General features: G+C 51.3%; 2 protein-coding genes across 6 annotated transcripts in view; one reads left to right on the top strand and one right to left on the bottom strand.

Moving 5' to 3' along the window:
* Positions 1–4,387, top strand: part of PCCA (propionyl-CoA carboxylase subunit alpha) — a 417,324-nt gene extending 412,937 nt beyond the window's left edge. For 2 of the 3 annotated variants that reach the window (XM_032402683.1, XM_032402681.1), the window contains 2 exons: positions 1,605–1,682; positions 4,033–4,387. In XM_032402683.1, coding sequence (XP_032258574.1) covers positions 1,605–1,682; positions 4,033–4,101 — 147 coding nt within the window. In that variant the 3' untranslated portion in view covers positions 4,102–4,387. The remainder of the gene's footprint in view (positions 1–1,604; positions 1,683–4,032) is intronic. The other variant, XM_032402682.1, reaches the window with a different exon arrangement.
* A 152-nt stretch (positions 4,388–4,539) lies between these two features.
* Positions 4,540–20,369, bottom strand: part of GGACT (gamma-glutamylamine cyclotransferase) — a 49,236-nt gene continuing 33,406 nt past the window's right edge. For 2 of the 3 annotated variants that reach the window (XM_032402685.1, XM_032402684.1), the window contains exon 3: positions 4,540–6,544. In XM_032402685.1, coding sequence (XP_032258576.1) covers positions 6,052–6,531 — 480 coding nt within the window. In that variant the 5' untranslated portion in view covers positions 6,532–6,544 and the 3' untranslated portion in view covers positions 4,540–6,051. Of the gene's footprint in view, positions 6,545–8,663; positions 8,690–20,369 lie in introns of those variants that run through there. The other variant, XM_032402686.1, reaches the window with a different exon arrangement.

Genomic DNA, 20,369 nt, shown 5'->3' with positions numbered 1-20,369 from the left:
CCGCCGTGGGCACCCAGAGGTGGCGAGCCGATGACTACTCTGTGGAGAGAATTTCGATTCCGTCACGTTGAGTTTCAGATCCATTTCCAGGGGCCTGGGCGGGACGCTCTGGCCCCTCGGCTCTGAGCGAGCGTGGTGCAGTCCGGCAGCATTTTCGAGGGGGGGGTAGTTGCGTGGCAGGTGCGGCCCCGGGGGCCTTGCCCTTCTCCCGTCTCACGGGGTCCCTGCCTGCCCTGAAGGGACGACTTGAGGGGGTAGCCGTGCCGACGTCCTGCCCGCTGTCCTTGCGAAGAGCAGAAGAGCAGCCCTCGCGTGCGTGCGGACCCTTCGCTCTCCGTGGAATGCAGCCGCCGGGGGGCAAATGAATCCAAGCGGGCGGGGAGCACGGAGCTGCAGAGCCCAGCTCCCCAGCACAGCGTCTCTCCTCTGTGCCAGCACCGAGGCTTTGGCATCCCCTCTCTTCCTAGGTTTCTGTGCCAGGAAAAGGCAGCCCACCACCTGATCAGCGGAGGGAAGGAAGGCGCGGGGCGCGGGCAGCCCCGACTGCCAGCAAGACAGCTTGTGCCGCGCGGGGGGCCGGGAGGGAGCTCGGGCATCATCTGGGGAGGGCGGGGAAGAACATTCTCCAGGCACTTCTGCGACTCGGGCCAGCACAGCCGCACTGGTGTGAGTGTCCGGGAGCCCCCCACCAGGATGCCCACCAGCACCCCGGAGTAGCCAGCCAGTTGCCCGAGGAAACTCAGCTTTACTGTGTCAAAAACTGGGAGGCCCTTTTCACAGAGAGAGGAGAATCGGGCCCAGCTCCTTGGTGCTAACCCATCAGGGGCAACGGAAAGAGTCTATAGAGCGGCTTCACCCGGGGAGCTCATTCCCGGCCCCGCGTGGATCTCCCCTCCCAGTGAAGGCGGGTGGAGCTTGAGCCAGTGGTGGGAGCCGCCGGCCTCCACGCGAGGACCGGGCAGGCTGCTAGCGGTCATTCCCCACGTCGGAAGGCACCTTCCGGGAGCCACCTCGTTGTTACTTGGCATGTGTCGCAGAGGTTGAGACAGTGGTCCCCCTGGCTGACTGCTCTTCCCAGCTCCCCGAGGCTGCCGACGGAAACACTCCAGTTTTGGGTGACAGCCTTGCGGAGATAAAATTCACGTCCAGTGCAGGTCGGCCCCTCACCGTGCGCATTTATTGGTTCTCGTCTATTCCTGGAATTCATTGTGCAGCCATCCCCCTCGTCATTCTAGAACACTTCCTCCCCACTCAGAAGAAACCCTGTGTGCATCAGCAACCACTCCCCTCTTCTTCCCAGCCCCCAGAAACCACAGGTCTTCCCGTCTGTAGAGATGTGCCAAATCTGGACATTGCACAGAAGGGAAAAACATTCCATTTTGGCCACATCTCTGTGGCACTTGGTGAAGACAGAGGGAATGGCCCTTCTCTGCTGCCCCCCAAAGATTCACTTGGAACATGAAGTATTAGAGGTCGTTGCTGCTGTTTGGGTCAAATTTCAGAGCATTTGACAAAGAATCTCTTGATGGCTTCTCCCCTGAGTGGTGGTGTTGCAAAATCAGAAGGATTTTAAAACTTGTCTTTTCTTCTGTTCGTTTTTCCAGGTAGCAGAAGGTCAGGAAATTTGTGTGATTGAAGCCATGAAAATGCAGAACAGTATGGCAGCTGGGAAAACTGGCAAGGTATGTCCCCAAGTTCCCCCCAGCCCTTGCCAGCTCTGTGACAGGAAGCAGAACTTCCACCTTTGGATCTTGGGTGGTTGGGCCTGGAGGGGACCGTGGAGGTGACCCCTGCCGGCTCCTCGCTCCTGCAGAGCGGGACATTAAGACTGGGAGCTCTTTCCGCCTGGCACCCGTGTGTCCCTGCCTCCTGGAGCGTCTGTCTGACGTGCAGGTAGTCAAAGAACAATTGTTCTTCACCTTAATGTCTTTCAAATTAAAGGGTCTTTAATTTTTAATGTTTACGTCTGTCTCGGAGGCAGTTAGTTATCTGAGACTTAGGTGACACGGCAGGAGCTGGTTTTAGAGATTGCAAGAATTCATGTCACTCTTCAACTCTCCACAAAGAGAACAATTCAATTTTAGATCAAGAGGAGCAGAAAGCCCCATGTACCCATGTGGGACATAATGATTTAGGGAGGAAAAAAATGGAATTGTATTTCCCTTGAAACTTGTTAAGAGTAAAACTTCTCACATGTATTTTCTCCTTGAGGAAAATAGAAAAGTCCTTTTAATAATAACTTCATTATTCTTCCTGCTTCTGCAAAGATGCCACCTATAGCAGAGGGAGCCTTTTCTGAAGGACAGTTTGGTTTGGGGGGTCTGCATCCTGGAGTGAGGCAGGGTGGGGCTGGGGCAAGGAGAGGGCAGAGGCTGCTGTGGCCTGCGCCGTGGGAAGCGGAGATCGAGCCCTGGGGACATGGGTGCCCTGGCAGAGGGGCACTGCCGGCCCACACTGGCATTTGCATCAGAGAGACAGACAGGCCCAGTTTAGGGCGGGCGGGCCTGGAGCTGGCTAGTCAGGCTGGAAGGGTGTTTGGGAGAGAAGGGCACGATTGGGGAATCCTGCCTTCTACATCTGATTCTTTTTTCTAAAAGTGAACCCAAAATGGTCTTTGTTCTTGTAGAAATTGTTGGTTTTGCTCCGTGGGATTATTTAACATTTCTGCTGCCTTAGTGTCATGAAATGTCCGGGTGTGATGGGAACTTGGCCTCATTTGGAGGGACCCAGAACATATATATATGTCCGATGCATGCCGAGGACCCCTGTTGCTGGACTGAGGTACTAACACACAAATGAATGCGGCCTTAGCTCCCTGAAGGAGCGTGGAGCCCTCATCTCTTGGTGTGTTCGGGGTCCCCGCGGTCTCACGGTGGCTTCTGGGTCCCATGTCTCCAGAGGCTCAGCCGATCCCTGGCCATCGGTGGCCCAGAGCCGCTTTCAGGGCGTCGATGGGCTCCGGGTCAACCTGTACTTTGGCCTGACCGCTATCAGCTGGAGTCCTTCCTGCCCATCCCATTTCCTTCTGCGCCCCAGCAGGGCGCCCCAGGAGTGGCCGGAGCCCCAGCACAGAGGAGCAGGCCCTGGCGAGCCTTGGGACAGGCAGTTCTTATCTGGAGAGCCATTTTTCCTCTCGGAGAAAATTTACAGTGGACGCCGGTCCTCCGTGTCGTCATCACAGCATGCAAGACGCGTCCTCTGCAAACATCGGAGGCCCCAGATCAGAACGGGCAGCCACTCAAATCGTCACTGCATCGGTTCACGGGGTTCTGAGGGCTCCGGGGCCGCGATTCAAGGGAGAAGGCCCCTTCTGGCCTTCCAGTTCCTAGCGGAGCCGCGAGGACACAGGCCAGGGCACCGAACCCGGTGTCGCGGACATTCTTCCCGTTTGCCGGGTGCCCAGATGCCCAGGAAGGTCGAGCCCGCCATGTGTCTTCAGGCCCAAGCAAGAACCTCCCGACAAGTCAGAAGACTGCCTCTTCTCCACCCCATACCGCCCGCCCATTTTAAAGCGGAACACAAATTCGGGAAAGCAAAACCTGCCTAGAGCCGAGATAAATCCACAGACCGTGAGGGCACAGTGGTGTGGGGGCGGGGGGGGGGGGGGCTCAGTGCCTGCTCCATGTCGGGCCACCGAGACCACACGGCCACACAGCTCCGCAGCATTTCCTTTCCCTTCAGAAGGAAGTTTATGATCTCAGGCTAAGGGCTTTCTCCCCTTAATTAGGAGTCTCTTGTCTGATGCTTGTATAATTGTGTGGTGGTTTTGTTTTTGTGTTTGAACACTAAGTATACCAGTAACTACCAGTAACTCAGACCATATCTGCCACCTGAAGCCGCAGAAGAGCTTGGGAGGGCTGGCTGCTGAGGCTCGCGGAGCAGCAGTGCGTCTGGCTTCTAGGGTGCCGTCCAGCTCCGCCCCCAATGAAGAAATGTCTCTTCATTTCCAGAAATGGGTGACGAGATGGCTCCCTCATGGTCTGGTTAATAATTCTGACTCTCCCTTCTTTCTTTCTTTTTTTTTAATTCAAGGTGAAATCAGTGCATTGTAAAGCTGGAGACACAGTTGGAGAAGGAGATCTGCTCGTGGAACTGGAATGAAGTATTTATAGCCTTTCAGTCATCACCCAATTTAATTAGCCATTTGTATTATTCTTTCACACTCAATTTATTCAAGCGTTTTGCAGGAACACCCCTGTGCAGCAGATTTTACATGGTCATATTTATTCCACATATAGTCAAAACCAACATTCTGCCAAAAAATCACCAATGGAAATTTTTATTGATATAAATACTTGTACATATGATTTGTACTTCTGCTGTGAGATTTCCTAGTGTCAAAATTAAATCAATAAAGCTGAGCATTTGTCTAAATATTAGTTTGCCCTTTTTTTGAATGAAGACGACGTACATAAGAGGCTATTGGCTGTGCCAGTAGCCTTGAAATACTAGCGTTCCATTGTGATCCTTTAAAAAACTTTCTGTAAATCCCAGTTCTTTGCCTTTGTCTCACTGAATTATCATGTACCACTTTCATAATCTGTTTCCCTGCTTCTTCCTGGTTGAGGACCTCGCTCCCATTTGTGGCTATTCTGAACTTCCGAAAGCCTGCGCGGGGCTGCCGGGGAGTTTGTAAATCCCTCCTGCGCGGCTCCCACGGGTGAGTGCGGGGCCCACGGACCCGGGGGGCGGCCCCCCTCCCCATCCCCCAGGCTTTGCTGGGGCCCTCTCACCCCAGGAGTGGTGGGTGTGGCTGCCACAGGCCCATCAGTTGATACCCATCCTTGCCTTTTTGTGTTTTTGTGAAGCAAGTTTCCAATTAAGAAAATAGGGCTAAAAATACTGATCCTGTTTTTATGCCAGATGCAGTTAGCGATCACAGTCTACCATTAAGTTGAAGAGCGAGGGAGCTCTCCCAGCGGAGAACGAGGTTACTAAGGATCAGCAGCTGCGTCGTCAGTTGCTTCTGAAATTCTTGGAATACATTTCATACTTTGCTGCTAAGTAAACAGAGGCAGAGTCGTGCGCTGATCTGAATCTACGCTGACAGATTATCAGATGGAGGTGGGTAGTAATTGGTACTTCGTGCCTTGCTAAAATTATTTTAAGTGCTGTTTGTATTTGGAAGCTAAGCTTTCTGTCAGGCCTGAAGAACAAATTACTAATGTGTTGGTTCTCCTCTGAAAGGCCCCCCAACCCCCCAAATGCTGCTCCCTTCGGAGGCAGGGACGGCACCTTGCCACCGGGCCTCGGGCTTGGGTGAGCTTCCATCTGAAATCGGGGTGTTCAGCAGCATCTGCCAGCAAGTAGGTGGCTTGTGATTTTGCTAGATTAGAATGAAAAGAACCTTCTACCAAGTAAGTAAAGCCCCCTCCCCCTCCCAAAAGAAAGCCAACAATAGTACCAACACTTTTAAATTTGGTTTCCTAGAACATCCCGTTTAGTATTATATGATCATCTTTAGTAATCCCTTCTTTAATAAGCTTGATCTGAAAATTGTGAATACTAATGTTTTATATGCTCTAAAACTACCCCAAACACAATGTTTTTCTTGAGGTTCTTTTATTACACTGAGATAACCCAAATCAGTTTAAAAAATTATTCTTCTTGCTGCTACAAGTTAGAATCAATACAGTAGGGTTGCTAAAATCTAGCTGCTACACGAAGTCTACATTTTAAATGTTATCTTCAGATCAAAGCAAAGCAAAAAAAAAATGAGTTCTTGAAATGTCATTTAGGGGAATTAGGATCCTGAATTTTCCTTATCTGATCTATTCAAGCCCGTGGCATTCTGGAAGCAGCAAGCAACAAAGCGCTGTCGGCTAGACAGACTTCAGGCATAATTTTGTGATCAGTGTGTCAAAATATTGGGAAAATCAGCTGCAGCTGAAAAAGAGATTGTTCCTTTTCCCACAGATTGAGTTTTATAAGTGTTTCAAAGGACATTATTACGCGGGTGCACTGAGTGCAGACCAGGCTGAGGGCGTCTCATCATCGGGGCTCTGTCCCCCGGCCCCTGGCGGACCAGCGGAGGATTGGTCCTCGCGCCTGTCATCTGTTCTCCCGCGGATTGTAGCGAAGCCCGTGCTCCCCCTGGAAGTCGTAGTCGTCGTGGTGCGGCAGGCGGACCCACTCGGGTGCGTAGGTGACCGTGCTGTACACGAAGCACTGCAGGGTCCCGTCGGCGGCCGGCGTCTCCTCGGGCGCCCCGCGCACGCCTTCCCACTCGAGGACCGTGACCTGCACCAGGGTGCGCTGGTACATGTCCGGGCAGCCCTCAAACTCGTCGAGGAAGCTCAGCATCCGCTCGTCCACGGCGTAGATCTCGCCGAGCACAGGCCGTCCCTGCCCCGGGAGGTTGAGCAGACGCGGGATGTTATGTTCGCCGGCGATCACCAAGGGGTAGGGCTCCAGCGTGCGGCCCCGGCCGCGGAAGGCGGCGCAGCCGTTGGTGGGGTCCAGCAGGACCTTGTGGTTGGGCTGGCCTCTCTTCAGGGTCCCGTACACGAACACGCGGGCCATGAGGGCCATGAGGGCCGGGCAGCTGCGGGGGAGAGAGCGAGCAGACGGTACACACGGTCCGGGCAGAGCCCGCAGGCTTGGTGGGGGTTGGACACTTGGGGAAGGGCCGGGCGGGCAACAGGCCGGGCTCTGCTGGGCCGGCGGGACTCACGACCGCAGCACAGCCCAGAGCCCCCTACTCTGCACCATCCCTGGGGGGCTCGGCGACTCCGGGAAACACGCCACCCTTTACCGGCGACTGGGCAAAGGCACTCGGGAAAGAACAGACGTGTCCGAAGGAGCCAGCCTGTCTGGGATCAAGCCCTGCAGAACTGCTGTTTCTTAGACCAGTTAGTTTTAATGTTTTTGAAAGGACTTTAAAAATTACACTATAAATATTTTTTATAGCTAAGTTAGAGATACCAATAAGCAAACATATATACATGTACACACACACACACACACGTCTATAAAGTAGTCACAGGAGCTCGTTCAGGTTTCAGCACTAAGCTTATACTCTGGTTCTGGCGGCAGGACCCAGCCAACTTGAACGATCTCACCTTCCGGTTCCTTTCCAAGGTCCTAGAGGCTAATGAGGCTTCCCTGTGACTCACTGTGACTCAGCGCAGCAACCTTGGCTCTCGTGTGAAGGTAGTTACTGCTCACCTGGGTCTGGGCCACGGATGGTTACATAACTGAGAAGAGTCACCTGTGTGAAAGTGACTCAAACAAAACTGCTGAAGTTCAGGCGGGCCCCTGTCTCCTCAGGGCCTGGCGCCTCGCCGGCCTCCTTCCCGCGCTAGGTGCTGGCGGCAGCCCGCCACCAGCCAGGGGCCCCGGGAGGGCACCGCCCCCCGATGTCAGTCCCGTGGCAAGTGGCCCTTGGAGAAGTCACACGAGGCCCGCAGGACTTCCACTTTTTGGTGTGGGGGTCTGGGCCTCGCCCCACCTCTTCAGGGCGTCTGGGGAGGGTGCGCGGCCCCCAGAGACCCACACATCTGCCGACGCCTGCCCACTCCTCTCCCGTCCACTGCCTCGGTCACCAGCCTGTGGAGCGTCAGGAGTCCCGCGGGCTTCGGGTAAACTGCGGTCGGAAAGGCTTGGCCGTGGGAGCACCAGGCTGCCCGTGCAGGTGCGCGCTGGGCACCTTGAGCAGGACGGGGACGTGGTGGGAGCTCTAGTTCTGTGACTCTGGTGACAGGGAAGGACAAACTAGAGGGAGGCGTGCTGGGCACGAAAGTCTGGAGGTGAATCAAGGAGAAGCTGGAGTGCAGGTACAGAGGATGAGGGCCATGTAGGCACCCAGGGCCGCTGCTGGGGGACCAGGGAGGATGGGCAAACCTGGGCACAGAGGGCGTCGAGGGGAGCGACGCGGACAGAGGGGTGGGCTGCGCACCAGCCCTGGAGACCAGGCATTTGGGAGGAGCCTCCTGAGTCCCTGACACTTGCATCCTGGCTGCTAGCACCATCTGTCCGCAGCTCCTCCCAAGGGAACCCTGGGCCCAGCCCTCCCTCACCCTGGTCGCCATCACCACCCTCGCCCAAGGACTGCCCCCAACCCCAAATGGGCCTACTTCTCTGCTCCCTGCAGCCTCTCCCCAGGGCAGCGCCCAGAGGGTCTCAGCCACGCTCCACAGCTCTCCTCCCCCCCCCCCCCCGGGCCATCCCCAGGGGCTGCTTGCCCACCTGGAGGCCCCTTCACAGAGGCCGCCTCGGGGCTGGCCCAGAGCGGCACCCCACCCAGCCCTGCGTCGCCCTCACTTGCTCTCCACGGTGCCTGTTCTCTAAGTGTCCTCTAAGTGATCCTCTTCCCTGCCAGAGCCTTAAGAGCTGGAGGGAAACTTGGAAACATCTCGTCCGGTGATGGCTGCTCTCAGGTTTGGTGAGGATCTAAGAACGCACAGCCCGGCAAAGCCAGTCCAAACTGGAGACCCGCTCCTCTCAATCACTGGTGCCCTAGCTTTTCTCTTTGATTTTTAAAGTAATATGTGTCCATAATGTAAAAAGTCAAATAGCTTTCCCAGAACAATGAAACTGCCTACCCTTTTCCACTCCCTGGAGGCAACACTTTTAAGCCTTTAAGCTGTGGCATTTGGTATTTGTCTTCATACTGTTGATGACTTACGCACTGCTACTTCTTGAGGTTTTAAATTACGTCTTACCTTCCAGGCCCGCGTGGTGGTTTAAAGCGCAGACTTTAGAACCCAATTGCCTGGGCTGTGACTTGAGGCAAACCACTTAACCTCTCGCCTCGGCTGTAAAGGGAAGTCCTAATAGCAAGCTGCTGCGGGGGGCTGCCGGGAGCGGGGGGCTGCTGGGAGCGGCGGCCCGGCAGGTAGCTGGCACCCACCGCCCGGCGCGTCCTGCCCGGAGGCCCGCGCTCCCCGCTGGCTGGGCTCGTGGCCGCCACAGGTGCTGCGCCCCGCGCCCCTCCGTCCCTCCCCTGGACTCCTGTCACGGTTTCGGGCAGAGCCGCATTCATTGCAGCATCAGAACTATGTAAACACTGTTCTCAGATAAGGCACAGAGTGTACTATCATTAATTTCCTTTCTTGGACAACTTTTCTGTTTTTCTTGGAATTAAAAATTGCTTGCAGCCTTTTTCCCCCTCTGCTCAAGTTTCTCTGACAGTAATTCAGCCTCTCATTTTCCGAGAGTGCTGCAAGCATCCTTTCAGGCCTGACCACTGTTAAAGAACAAAAACTGAACTCAGTAAATGTGAAGATCTAATTGCCTTTATGACTCAATTAATGAATCAGGCAGCTTCCCATCTGGCCCATAGAGGGGATGCTCCGAGTTGCTGTACAAAATGGAAGGTTTTTACAGGAAGGCAGGTGGGGCAAGGAATTTATTAGCAAAAGAAAAGGATTGTTCCAGGCAAGGTCACCTTCCCTCAGGTGGCAGTCTTACCAGGCAGGTCACCTCCTATACCTCCTGTTCCTCTGGGGGATGGGGAAGGGCCCACGTGACAGATTACTTCATCAGCGCAAAGCAGAAAATTCCTGATGGACCGGTTAAGACTACGTTTCTAGGAAGTCTGAAAGTATAATTAGGTTAGATATAAAGTCCTGACTCAGTGACTTGGCCTAAAATGCAGCCATTTGGGGCCTCTGTTTTTTTTTTTTGTTTTTTTAAGTTTGTTTACTTAGGTAACCTCTACACCCAACACGGGGCTCAAACCCATGACCCCAAGATCAAGAGTTGCCTGCTTTTCCGACTGAGCCAGTCAGGCACCCCGTGTCTCTTTTTACCACCAGGGACTGGGTTCCATTCATGGCGTGTCCTGCCATGCCACCCAGGGCTTCCCTGAGCCCCCGCATCCCATGGCCCCATCTTCCCCAACTCCCTCATTTTGCTGAAGCTAATTCTTTCCCATCCTTAATTAACAGTGTGGCTCAGTGGAGAATTCTAGAAACAGTTTTCTTGAGAGCTTTAAAGGCATTCTTGTTTTCTGTTTCCCACGTTCTTGTTGAGAAGTCCAGTGCCATTGGACTCCACCATCCTCTGTTCAGGACTTGAGCTTTCCTCGCTGGAGACTTGTGAGGTCTTCCTTTTTCCCCTCAGATTCTGAGGTTACAGTGTATTTTTTTGTGTATGTGTGTTTTTTTTAAGATTTACTTGAGAGTGAGCGAGAGCACGAGTGGGGGGATGGGCAGAGGGAGAGAGAGAACCTCAAGCAGACTCCGTGCTGAGCGCAGAGCCCAACGTGGGGCTCAATCCCATGACCCTGAGATCATGACCTAAGTTGAAATCAAGAGTCAGATGCTTAACCAACAGAGCCGCCCAGGTACCCCACTTCTTGTGGGCTTCCTTCATTCACTGTGCTGGGAATTTCTATCTGAAAACTCACCATCTTGGACCATGGGGAGTTTCCTTCTTGTTTCTACCTTCTTGTTCTCTTTCTGGTCTCCTAATACTCAGGTATTGTGTATCCTGGATTAATTTTCCCATTTTCTCTCTCTCCTCCCTTTTTCCAGGTTTTTTTCTTTATAGTCTACTTAACTCTCAGTCCTTCTATGAATTTGTGTCTATTTTTGCCATCATAGTTCTTTTCCAGCTCGAAGGCACCTCTCATCTTTGGGAAGGTATTAATTATCATGGGTTTGGGTGGTGGTTTTACGTTTTCATCTTTGCCTGCCTGGCTTTTTGTTTTGGTGTGTGTTTCTTTAGAGGTTTTCTTCAAATGCTGGTAATCCTTGGCTACTGGCCTTCCATGTTGAGAGTCCAGACATCATATAGGCAATGAAGGCTGTGTGTGCGAGGGAGAGAGCCTGATGGTTGGCAAGCCTCGTGTGGGGGATCAGTAGGTTTGGGCAGTGCAGGCTGGGGGGGGGCTCCAGATAACAGAATCTAGAGGCATGCAGATTTCCTTCGATCTCCATTTTCTGGGTGCCGCCCAACCCCACCCCAGCTGGGACCAGTGTCCCCAGTAGCCAGCCTCTCTGGACAGTGTCTCACCTGCTCCCTGCTGGGAAGAAGAGACTGGATGTCTGCTCCCTGTACAGACTTTGACCCTTTCCTGCTGTTTCTCCCCTGACCCCCCTCTTCCTAGGCCCGTGGGTCCGGAGTTTCCCTGGCCGTCTGCTGTACTGGTCACCAGTTGCTTGCTGGCTTCTCACCATGCAGGGACTTCCGGTGTCTGGTTTCTCCAGGCTGCTAAGTCATTTTCTGTCTTCCAGAATTTCGTTGCCCTCCCTCATCTTCTGTCTTTATGGGTCACTGGAGTGGTATTTAGGGAGAAAGCAGGACCAGAAGAGCCTGTTCCTCTTGAGTCTCCTTCTTGGGGAACCCTCACTGCAACAACCATGCCGCCATTTCACAGGGCCCTCAGCCCCTTCATCTTTCCAGAGGCTCAGTGTGAAATGGGATGGAAGTGGAGGTTCGGGAACCACTTGCTCAGAGGGGCGCTGAGAAGAGTTTATTGCACCAATGATGTGGGTGTGTTTTAGGTTGCCGAGAAAGCCAGGAAGGTGGCAGTCGTGGGCCCAGAGAGGGCTGCACATGGCTGGGGGACAGAGGGAGTATGCTTACAGAGGGGAGTCGTGTGCCCTGAAGCAAGAGCATGAGGGGAGAACAGGAAGCAACCAAAGGAGAGGGAAAGGCCAGCAGGGCACTCAGGGAGCCACAGGGGGGCTGAGTCTGTCGCCCCAGAATGTGCCTCTTTGGCAGGAGGATTACTTCAGGCTGATTATTTTTAAGAAGCACAGGAGAAGCTCTGTTAGAAGTGACCCTTTTTTAGAAGAGTCATTTGCATTTCTAAGGGGTGTCTCCATTTGTGAGGTTATCTTCCTGCTGTACCAGCAAGAGGAGGATGGCTCTCCTTCTCTAGAAGCTCTGTCAGTGCCCAAGGCAAAGACTGAGAGATGCATAACTTTACCCTTGTTCACTGTGCTTCGCCTGCAAACCTCCCACACCTAGCTCCTGAGGCCCCAACAGCTTTTGTCTTTAGCTGGAGACAGTACCTAAGGGGAGGGTGCGGGCCGTTTAGGGAGTTAGTTCCCCTGGGTCTCGCCATGTATGCAGGAGATACACACCTTATAAAATTTTTGTGTTTCTCTCCTGTTAATCTTTTACTACAGGAAGTAATATGGGTAGAGGGAAAATTATGTTCCTTCCCCACATAAGAAATGAGACACATTCTCCCCTCTCCCGTTTGCCGTGAAGGTCAAGGGAAATAGACTGGTAAACAGGCAGCCTCAAAAAAAAAAAAAGAAAAAGTGGAGCAGGGACAGTGGGAAAGAGTGTGCTGAAGGCGTGGTGATGGGGGCCCTGCCTCAGAAGGGACAGATGGGTGGCCACAGGGATGTTCATGCTGAGTTGCCTGGCCTTTCCTTAAAATAGGTGATGTCCTCTGCCCAGGATGGGGCGGGTACCACCAGGCTGAGGACCTGGAGAATGGAGAGGTTCAGAACAGTCCTACTGGAAAAAGCCTGGGCTTTGGAATAAGAGCTACAAGATGCCAGAGCGGGTTCTCAGCAAAGACAGTGCTGAGCTTTCCTAACTCCGGGGATTCAGCTGCAAAGGAAGAGAAGAAATCCCTCACCCATGAATGGACGAGCCGGCCTAGAAGAAGGACAGAAATCGTGGTCAGAACGCTGTAGAGGATGGCGCTCCTTCAGGGGCTGATTCCTCCCCGCGATGACCAGGCCCCGTCCGCCCGGCCCTGTGCCTTGTCTGCTTACCAGATCTGCCCCACGCATTAAAGACAGGTGGTGGGACCCCACTGAGCGGACGGGGAAGCTAATGGGGCAGAGACGAGGCTCCAGGCACAGAACCTGTGGGGGCAGCGCCAGGGACGGGGCCTAGGTCCGCTGGGCTCGTGGTACCCCCAGCGCTCTGCATGTCAGGCCGACCCCAAGGCCACGGGGAGGTGACCCTTTCAGGGACAGGCCAGGATTCAGGCTCTGCAGTGACAGTGATGGTTTACAAAGGACATACCTCACTATATTCTTTGTCTCCCCCACTTGTTTTCACTGAATTTTTATTTAAAAAAAATTTTTTTTAAAGATTTTATTTACTTATTTAATTGACAGAGAGAGACAGCGAGAGAAGGAACACAAGCAGGGGGAGTGGGAGAGGGAGAAGCAGGCTTCCTGCTGAGCACGGAGCCAGAGGCGGGGCTCGATCCCAGGACCCTGGGACCATGACCTGAGCCGAAGGCAGTCACTTAACCAGCTGAGCCACCCAGGCACCCCTTCACTGAATTTTATTTGATAAACCAATTCCTTCTCTGAATCTCTTATTTTCAAATTTGTAAAAATTGTGATAAAATACACAAAATATAAAATTTATCACCCTATTTTTAATTGTACAGTTCAGTAGTGTTAAATACATTCACATTATTGTGCACCCATCACCACCATCCATCTCCAAGACTCTTTCCATCTTACAAAACTGAAACTCTATACCCATTAAATAGTAACTCCCCAGTCCCTGTCTCCCCACCCCTGACAAGCCCATGCTACTTTCTATGACTTTGACTACTCTAGGTACCTCTTATGAGTGAAATTATATAATGTCTCTGTTTTTGTGGCTAATTTCATGGAACATAGTGTCCTCAAGGTTCATCCATGCTGCAGCACATGTCAGAATTTCTTTCCTACTTAAGGCTGAATAATTCTCCATCATACGCATACACCACATTTTATTCATCCATCCACCAATAGACATCTGGGTTGCTTCCACTTCTCGGCTGTTGTGAATAATGCTGCCACGAACATGGGATTGCTAGATCATACGGTTATTCTATGTTTAATTTTCTGAAGAACCTCCGTTCTGTTTTCCATTAGCGGCTGTAGCATTTTCACATTCCCACCAGCAGTGCACAAGGGTTCCAGTTTCTCCACATCTTTGTCAGCACTTGTTGTTTTCTGTTTTGTTTTGCCTTATTTCTGATGGTGGCCATCCTAACTGGTGCGAGGCAGTATCCCACTGTGGTTCTGATGTGCATTTCCAGGACTGGTGAGGTTCAGCATCTTTTCATCTGCTTATTGGCCACTCGTATATCTTCCTTGGAGGAATGTCTATTCAAGTTTTTCACTATTGCATTTTAGTTCTCTATATCTTCTGGATATTAACCTCTTACCAGATGCATGATTTACAAATATGTTCTCTCACTCCATAGGTTATCTTTTCATTCTGTTGGTTGTGTCCTTTGATGCACAGTTTTGAATTTTGGTGTTGTCCAATGTATTTTTACTTCTGTTTCCCATGTTTTGGTGTCATATCCAAGAAATAACTGCCAAATCCAATGTCATGAAACTTTTGCCCTATGTTTTCTCAAGTTGTATAGCTTTAGCTCTTATATTTAGGTCATTGATCCATTCTGAGTTAATTTTTGTATGTGGTGTAAAGGAAGGGTCCAACTTTATTCTTGTGCATACGGATATCTGGGTTTCCAATTGTTGTAAAGACTATCCTTTCCCCATTGGTCTTGGCACCCTTGTCAAAAATCATTTAACTATATATGCAACGATTGATTTCTAGACTCTCTATTGTCTTTCATTGGTCTCTCTATGTGTGTGTCTTTAGGTCAGTACCACACTGTTTTTGACTGCTGTAGCTATGCAGTAAGTTTTTTGAAATCAGGAAGTAGGAGACCTCCAACTTTGTTATTTTTCAAGATTACTTTGCTTATTTGGGGTCCCTGGATATTCCTTATGAATTTTAGGATGGATTTTTCTATTTCTGCAAAAATGCAACTTTGGGAATTTTCATAAGAGTTGAATTAAACCTGTAGATCACTTTGGGTAGTATTAGCATCCTAACAATAGTCTTCTAATCCATGAACATGAGATATCTTTCCATTTATTGTCTTTAATTTCTTTAAGCAATTTGTTGTAGTTTTCGGTGTATAAGTCTTTCACCTCCTTGGTTAAGTTTATTCCTAAGTATTTTATTCTTTTTGATGTTACTGTAAGAGGAATTAGTTTTTATATTTTCTTTTCAGATTTTTCAATGCTAATATATAGAAATGCAACTGATTTTTGTGCACTGATTTTTGTATCCTTCAACTTTGCTGAATTTATTTATTAATTCCCACATTTTTCTTGTGGAAATCTTATGGCTTTCTACATGTAAGATAATGTGAACAGAGATAATTTTACTTCTTCCTTTCCAATTTGGATATCTCTTATTTCTTTTACTTGTCTGATTGTTTCAGGTAGGACTTCTAATACTATGTTGAGTAGAAGTGGTAAAATTACAAGCATCCTTGTCTTGTTTCTGGTCTTAGAGGAAAAACTTTGTCTTTCATCTCTGAGTATGAGGTTAGTTTGGGGCTTTTCGTATATGGCCTTTATTATATTAAGGTAGTTTCCTTCTATTCCTAGTTTAAGTGTTTTTACCACAAACTTGTGTTGAATTTCGTCCAGCTTTTTTTCCTTCATTCTATTAATGTGTATTACATTGATTTTCTTATGTTGAACCACCCTTGCATTCCTGAGATAAACTCCAATTGGTCGTGGTATATAATCCTTTTAATGTGTTGCTGAATTTTGTTTGCTAATATTTTGTTTAGAATTTTTGCATCAATTCTCAAGGATATTAATCTGTGGTTTTGGTAACAGAGAATGCTGCTCTCATTGAATGAGTTTGGAAGTGTTCCCTCCTCTTCAATTTTTGGGAAGATTTGGTAGAATTCACCAGTGAAGCCATCTGGTTCTGGTCTTTGTTTTTAAAGTGTGCAAGTTGGGGGAGTGGGAGAGAATCTCAAGCATAACCCATGACCCATGAGATCATGACCTGAGCTGAAACCAAGAGTCGGATGCTTTAACCTACTGAGCCACCCGGGCATCCCATGTTAAGAGGTTTTGATTACTAATTCAGTCTCTTTTCTGGTTATTAGTTGTTCCAATTTTCTATTTCTTCACAGTTCACCTTGGTGGGGTGTGTTTCTAAGAATGATCCATTTCATCTAGGTTTCCAATTTGTTGGCACACAACTGTTGTAATTCATTTTATTTCTACTAAATGGGCTGTAATGTCCCCTCTTTTATTTCTGACTTAAGTTATTTGTATCTTTCTTCTTAGTAAATTGAAAAGTTTGTCAATTTTGTTGATTTTCTCTATTGTTCTTCTGTTCTCTAGTTTATCTCTGCTCCAATCTTTATTTTTTCCTTCCTTTTGCAAAGTGTAGTTTTTCTTCTGTTCTTTGTCTGACATGTTCATCCCATCTCCAGGGGCGGCTATGAGGGTCACAGCCAACAGGACATGTAAAAAAGTCTACTACATGGGCCAGATCTTCTCAGGACCCCAGCTGGGGCTAATTCAGAACATGCCTGTGATTGATTCAGGTCGGGAGAGGGTGGCACTGCCATCCCGAGGCTCATACATCACCGGGTTTCAGCCATGTCAGAGTCTTCGATAAAATGCAAGAGTTTCGTTTAGGAACAGCCATAGGTGAGCCATTTGGGTTTTTCCAGAGGAAACTGAAGAGCGGCCTTTAGAAGTGGCTCTAACTCTGCTTTAATGTAAAGTACATCCCCCAGGTAGGCCTCTTCTAGGACACTGATGGCTGACCAGGCCCGCCCTGTGGGCCCAGATAGCAGTTGGGGCTCAGCCCTTGCAGGGAACATCGTCAGGCAGGGCAGCCTCAGTGTTCTATTGATGGACATGTAAGAACGCAGCGCATGGTAAGAGTAAAGAAATGCACAGTGACAGGCCTGAATCGAACCCCATCTCTACCACTTGGCAACTGTGGGTCTTTAAGAAAGTTGTTTCAAAACTGGGTTCATTCTATCTCTACTGACTGCCGATTGTGTGCATGGCCTCAGCACCCAATGAATGTTCTTTCCTAGGTTCTCCAGCCCACCTCCTTCCTTTATCAAGATCTTCTAAAAATATCTACTAGCTTATATTCCTCTCAATGAAGCCTCTTAAAAAAATAAAACAAAAATGAATATTCCACATAATAAACAGGAAAGGGAATCAAGCCATATCAATTACTGGTTGGGCCTTAATCATTTTTCAGAGCCAAGAATACCCAGGAAGGTGCTGTTACATAGAAATGATCCTGGTTAGGGGCGCCTGGGTGGCTCAGTCAGTTAAGCAGCTGCCTTCGGCTCAGGTCATGATCCCAGGGTCCTGGGATCGAGTCCCACATTGGGTTCCCTGCTTGGCGGAGAGCCTGCTTCTCCCTCTACCTTTGTCTGTCGCTCTGCCTACTTGTGCTCTCTCTCTATTTCTGTTAAATAAATAAATAAAAATCTTTAAAAAAAAAAAATGATCCTGGTTAGACCACAGGTTGTTAACTTCAACTCTGTGGAAAATCAGTCCAGTAGCTTTCTTCTGCAGAAGATGATTTCTTCTCATGAAAGACATGGACAATAAAATTAAACTTCTTTTCTAGGAACTAATGCAGCCTGCTAGAATGACAAATTATAATAGCCTACATTTCATCTATTGAATTGTATCCTTTACTACTTATGTAAGGAAAAAAAAAAAGAATTAACATTTTGCATTTCTGGCTCCTTTCATAAGAAAAACATCATTACCTTTCTGATTGTGTTTTGAACAAATACAGATCCTTCAGGAAGAAACTCATCCCTGTGGGGATTGAGAAAGGATCAGAGTTAAGCACTGAAACAAGCAATTAATTCCCATTAGAGGATTAAGGCACTCATGTTCACTTTGAATGAGAAAAACAAATTGTGAATAAAATCATGTACAACCAAGAGGTTACTTGTCAGAGTTAATAAATTAGAGAACTGGAGGGCAAACTGGAATGCACAGGAGAAGCTGAGCACCACGAGAAGCACAGGTGGGTGCACTGGTGGGGTTTTGTGTTCATGGGATAAGATCTGCCCGTCTCTTTAAATGCCACAGAATAGGTCCCTGTCCTCTGATGCTGTCCCTCCTCTAACGAATGCAGTCTAAGGAGAAGTCTAAAAGTGTTTTCTACCCTGTTATGTCACCATCCCTACCACACATGGATTTCCCTACAAAATCAACGAGATGGACGCATGGGATACTACCATTCAGCGTGGCCTATTTCACTTTCAGGTCTTAGAGCCGACTCTGAGCGACCCCGAGCACCATCTCTGCCAAGGGCGTCATCAGTGTGTCCAGGACCGACGGGGGGCCACTGCTGGGTTAGGGTGTGAGCACCTTCCACTTGAGAATCGAGCCCAAAAACCGAACCCCTGTCCCAAACCCAACTGGTTGGGAGCAGCGTGGACAGCCGGGGGTCAGCCGGGAGGTGGGACAGGCTCAGAGAGTCTCAAAATGTGGCTACTTGAGCACTGTCCGCATTTACGAAAACAGAACCGCCCCGGACGCGCCCCCCCCGGCCCCGCGCTGCCGGAGACGCGCCCGCTCGCTCAGCACTCCTCGGTCTTCACGCAGCCTGTCTGCGGGTTCGTACCTCCCTGCTGAAGCCGAAATTAAAAGTGATTACAAGTCATCTCCATAGTTGTTGAGCTGCTCCCGCTTAATTTTTTTTCTTAGCCGCCTGGTGGTAAGAGTGTAAAAGGCAGGGTTCGGTTGAAGAGTTCATTACGCTGCTTTACTAACTGCAACTGTGGTGTCTGCCGAGGCCCGTGCGGACCCAGCCGCGCAGCAGGTGAGCCAGACGGGCACCGTCGTCGGCTTCCTGCGAAGGGACTTAGAGGGACACCGGCTTCTGGCCTGAGAACAGCCTTTAAATAAAGGAGCCTCCACAGGATATTCAGCCCGCATGGATTAAAATGTAATGATGGGGGAAATGTTAGGAAATCCGTGACTCACTCCAGGCCGTCCTCTTTGCTGCCAGCAAGCTGGCCGCACGCGGTGAAACCAAGAGTGGGAGCAAAGGCGGGTGAAGGGCGGGCTCCGCGCGGGGCTGGCCGCGGCCCCCCGCACCTGTCCGAGCCGCTCCCCCGAGCCGGCCGCGGCCCCCCGCACCTGTCCGAGCCGCTCCCCCGAGCCGGCCGCGGCCCCCCGCACCTGTCCGAGCCGCTCCCCCGAGCCGGCCGCGGGGACCCGGTGTGGCCGCGTGGAAGGGCAGAGCGCGGCGACGCGGAGCCGCCCGGCCGGGGAGGGCTTTGCCTACTGTGTAGAACAGCCCGCGTCTCAGTCAGGGGGCTACTTCTCCCCTCCCTGTTGTGACATTATTTCCCTTGAGAAGACGCCCGGTGTCGATACAGTCACACTAGTTCCTCAGAAGCTTCTCAGAACCGTAGGAAGCAGGTGAGCAAACAATCCTTGAAGGGCGCGCGGGCGCGGGGCTGGAGCTCGGAGCGCGGCGAGGTCGCGTCCCTCCCGGCTCCGGGCGGCTGGCGGGCGGCGCGCCGGGGACGCTTTGATGCTGCCATTCTCCTGCTTGCCGGGCCCCTCACAGCAGCGACAGGGGCTTCCTGCCCGCCGACCCCTCGCCAACCCCACTGACTACCCCGGAAACGATTCTGGCAAAACACCTTTCTGACATTAACCAAGCGGCCCTGGCCAGGCGGCGGTGCCTTTGAAATCACGAAGTGAGGGGCTCCGCTCGGCTGTCCCCCCCCCCCCGACCCCTCATGGGTCCGTGAGACAAACGGGCGCTTTATGGTCCCCGATGCCACACTGGCTGCTCGGAATGCTGCCTCGGCAACCATCCCGTGGCTGTCCACTCTTTGGCTCTGCCAGACATTTTACAAAGAGATTTTTTAATGCCATACCACTTTTAAGGCAATTATTTTGCCATCCTTAAAACAAAGTGACCAACGAGGGCGATAGGACCGTCCCCTCCCACCCCCAGGCCCACTCTAAACGTCTGGAAAGAACAGCTGTAAAATGCCCGCACAGCGAGTCAGGCCAAGGGCTCTAGGGAGACAGGCCGGACGGCGAGCGGGCGGTGCTGTGGGTCCCCGCAGGCTCCCGGTCCCCCAGGCTCCCGTCCCCGCAGGCTCCCGGTCCCCCAGGCTCCCGTCCCCGCAGGCTCCCGGTCCCCCAGGCTCCCGTCCCCGCAGGCTCCCGTCCCCGCAGGCTCCCGGTCCCCCAGGCTCCCGTCCCCGCAGGCTCCCGGCAGGAGGCGAGCGCCCCGGGGAGGCCTGGCCCCCACAGCCAGAGAGGAGCGTGCGCGGCCGCAGGTGGTGGGGCGCGCACTCGTGCCCCCAGCAGGACTGATGCCCAGGAAGGAGGTGCTGAGAGTCACCGCCACAAAGGGCCCGCCTGGGGCTCCGAGGGGAGACTAGGAATAATGCTGGCCACCAGCAGTTGAGAGCACGGACTCCGTGCCTGGCCCCATGCTAAAGGCTCCACTTATATTCTCAAGCTGATACTCAAGGGGACATCTCCCTACCCTCTAGGCTCTCCCCATTTTACAGATGGGGAAACAGAGCGCCTTACACAGGTGCCCAGTTACAGCGGACAGAGCAGATGTGTTTACCTTCACACCCTCCTACCCTATGAAAG

Source organism: Phoca vitulina, unplaced genomic scaffold, assembly GCF_004348235.1.
Source record: "Phoca vitulina isolate PV1807 unplaced genomic scaffold, GSC_HSeal_1.0 scaffold5, whole genome shotgun sequence".
Lineage (NCBI taxonomy): Eukaryota > Metazoa > Chordata > Mammalia > Carnivora > Phocidae > Phoca > Phoca vitulina.
Note: the sequence above shows the minus strand (reverse complement) of the source record. Positions and strands in the feature narration are given on the sequence as shown.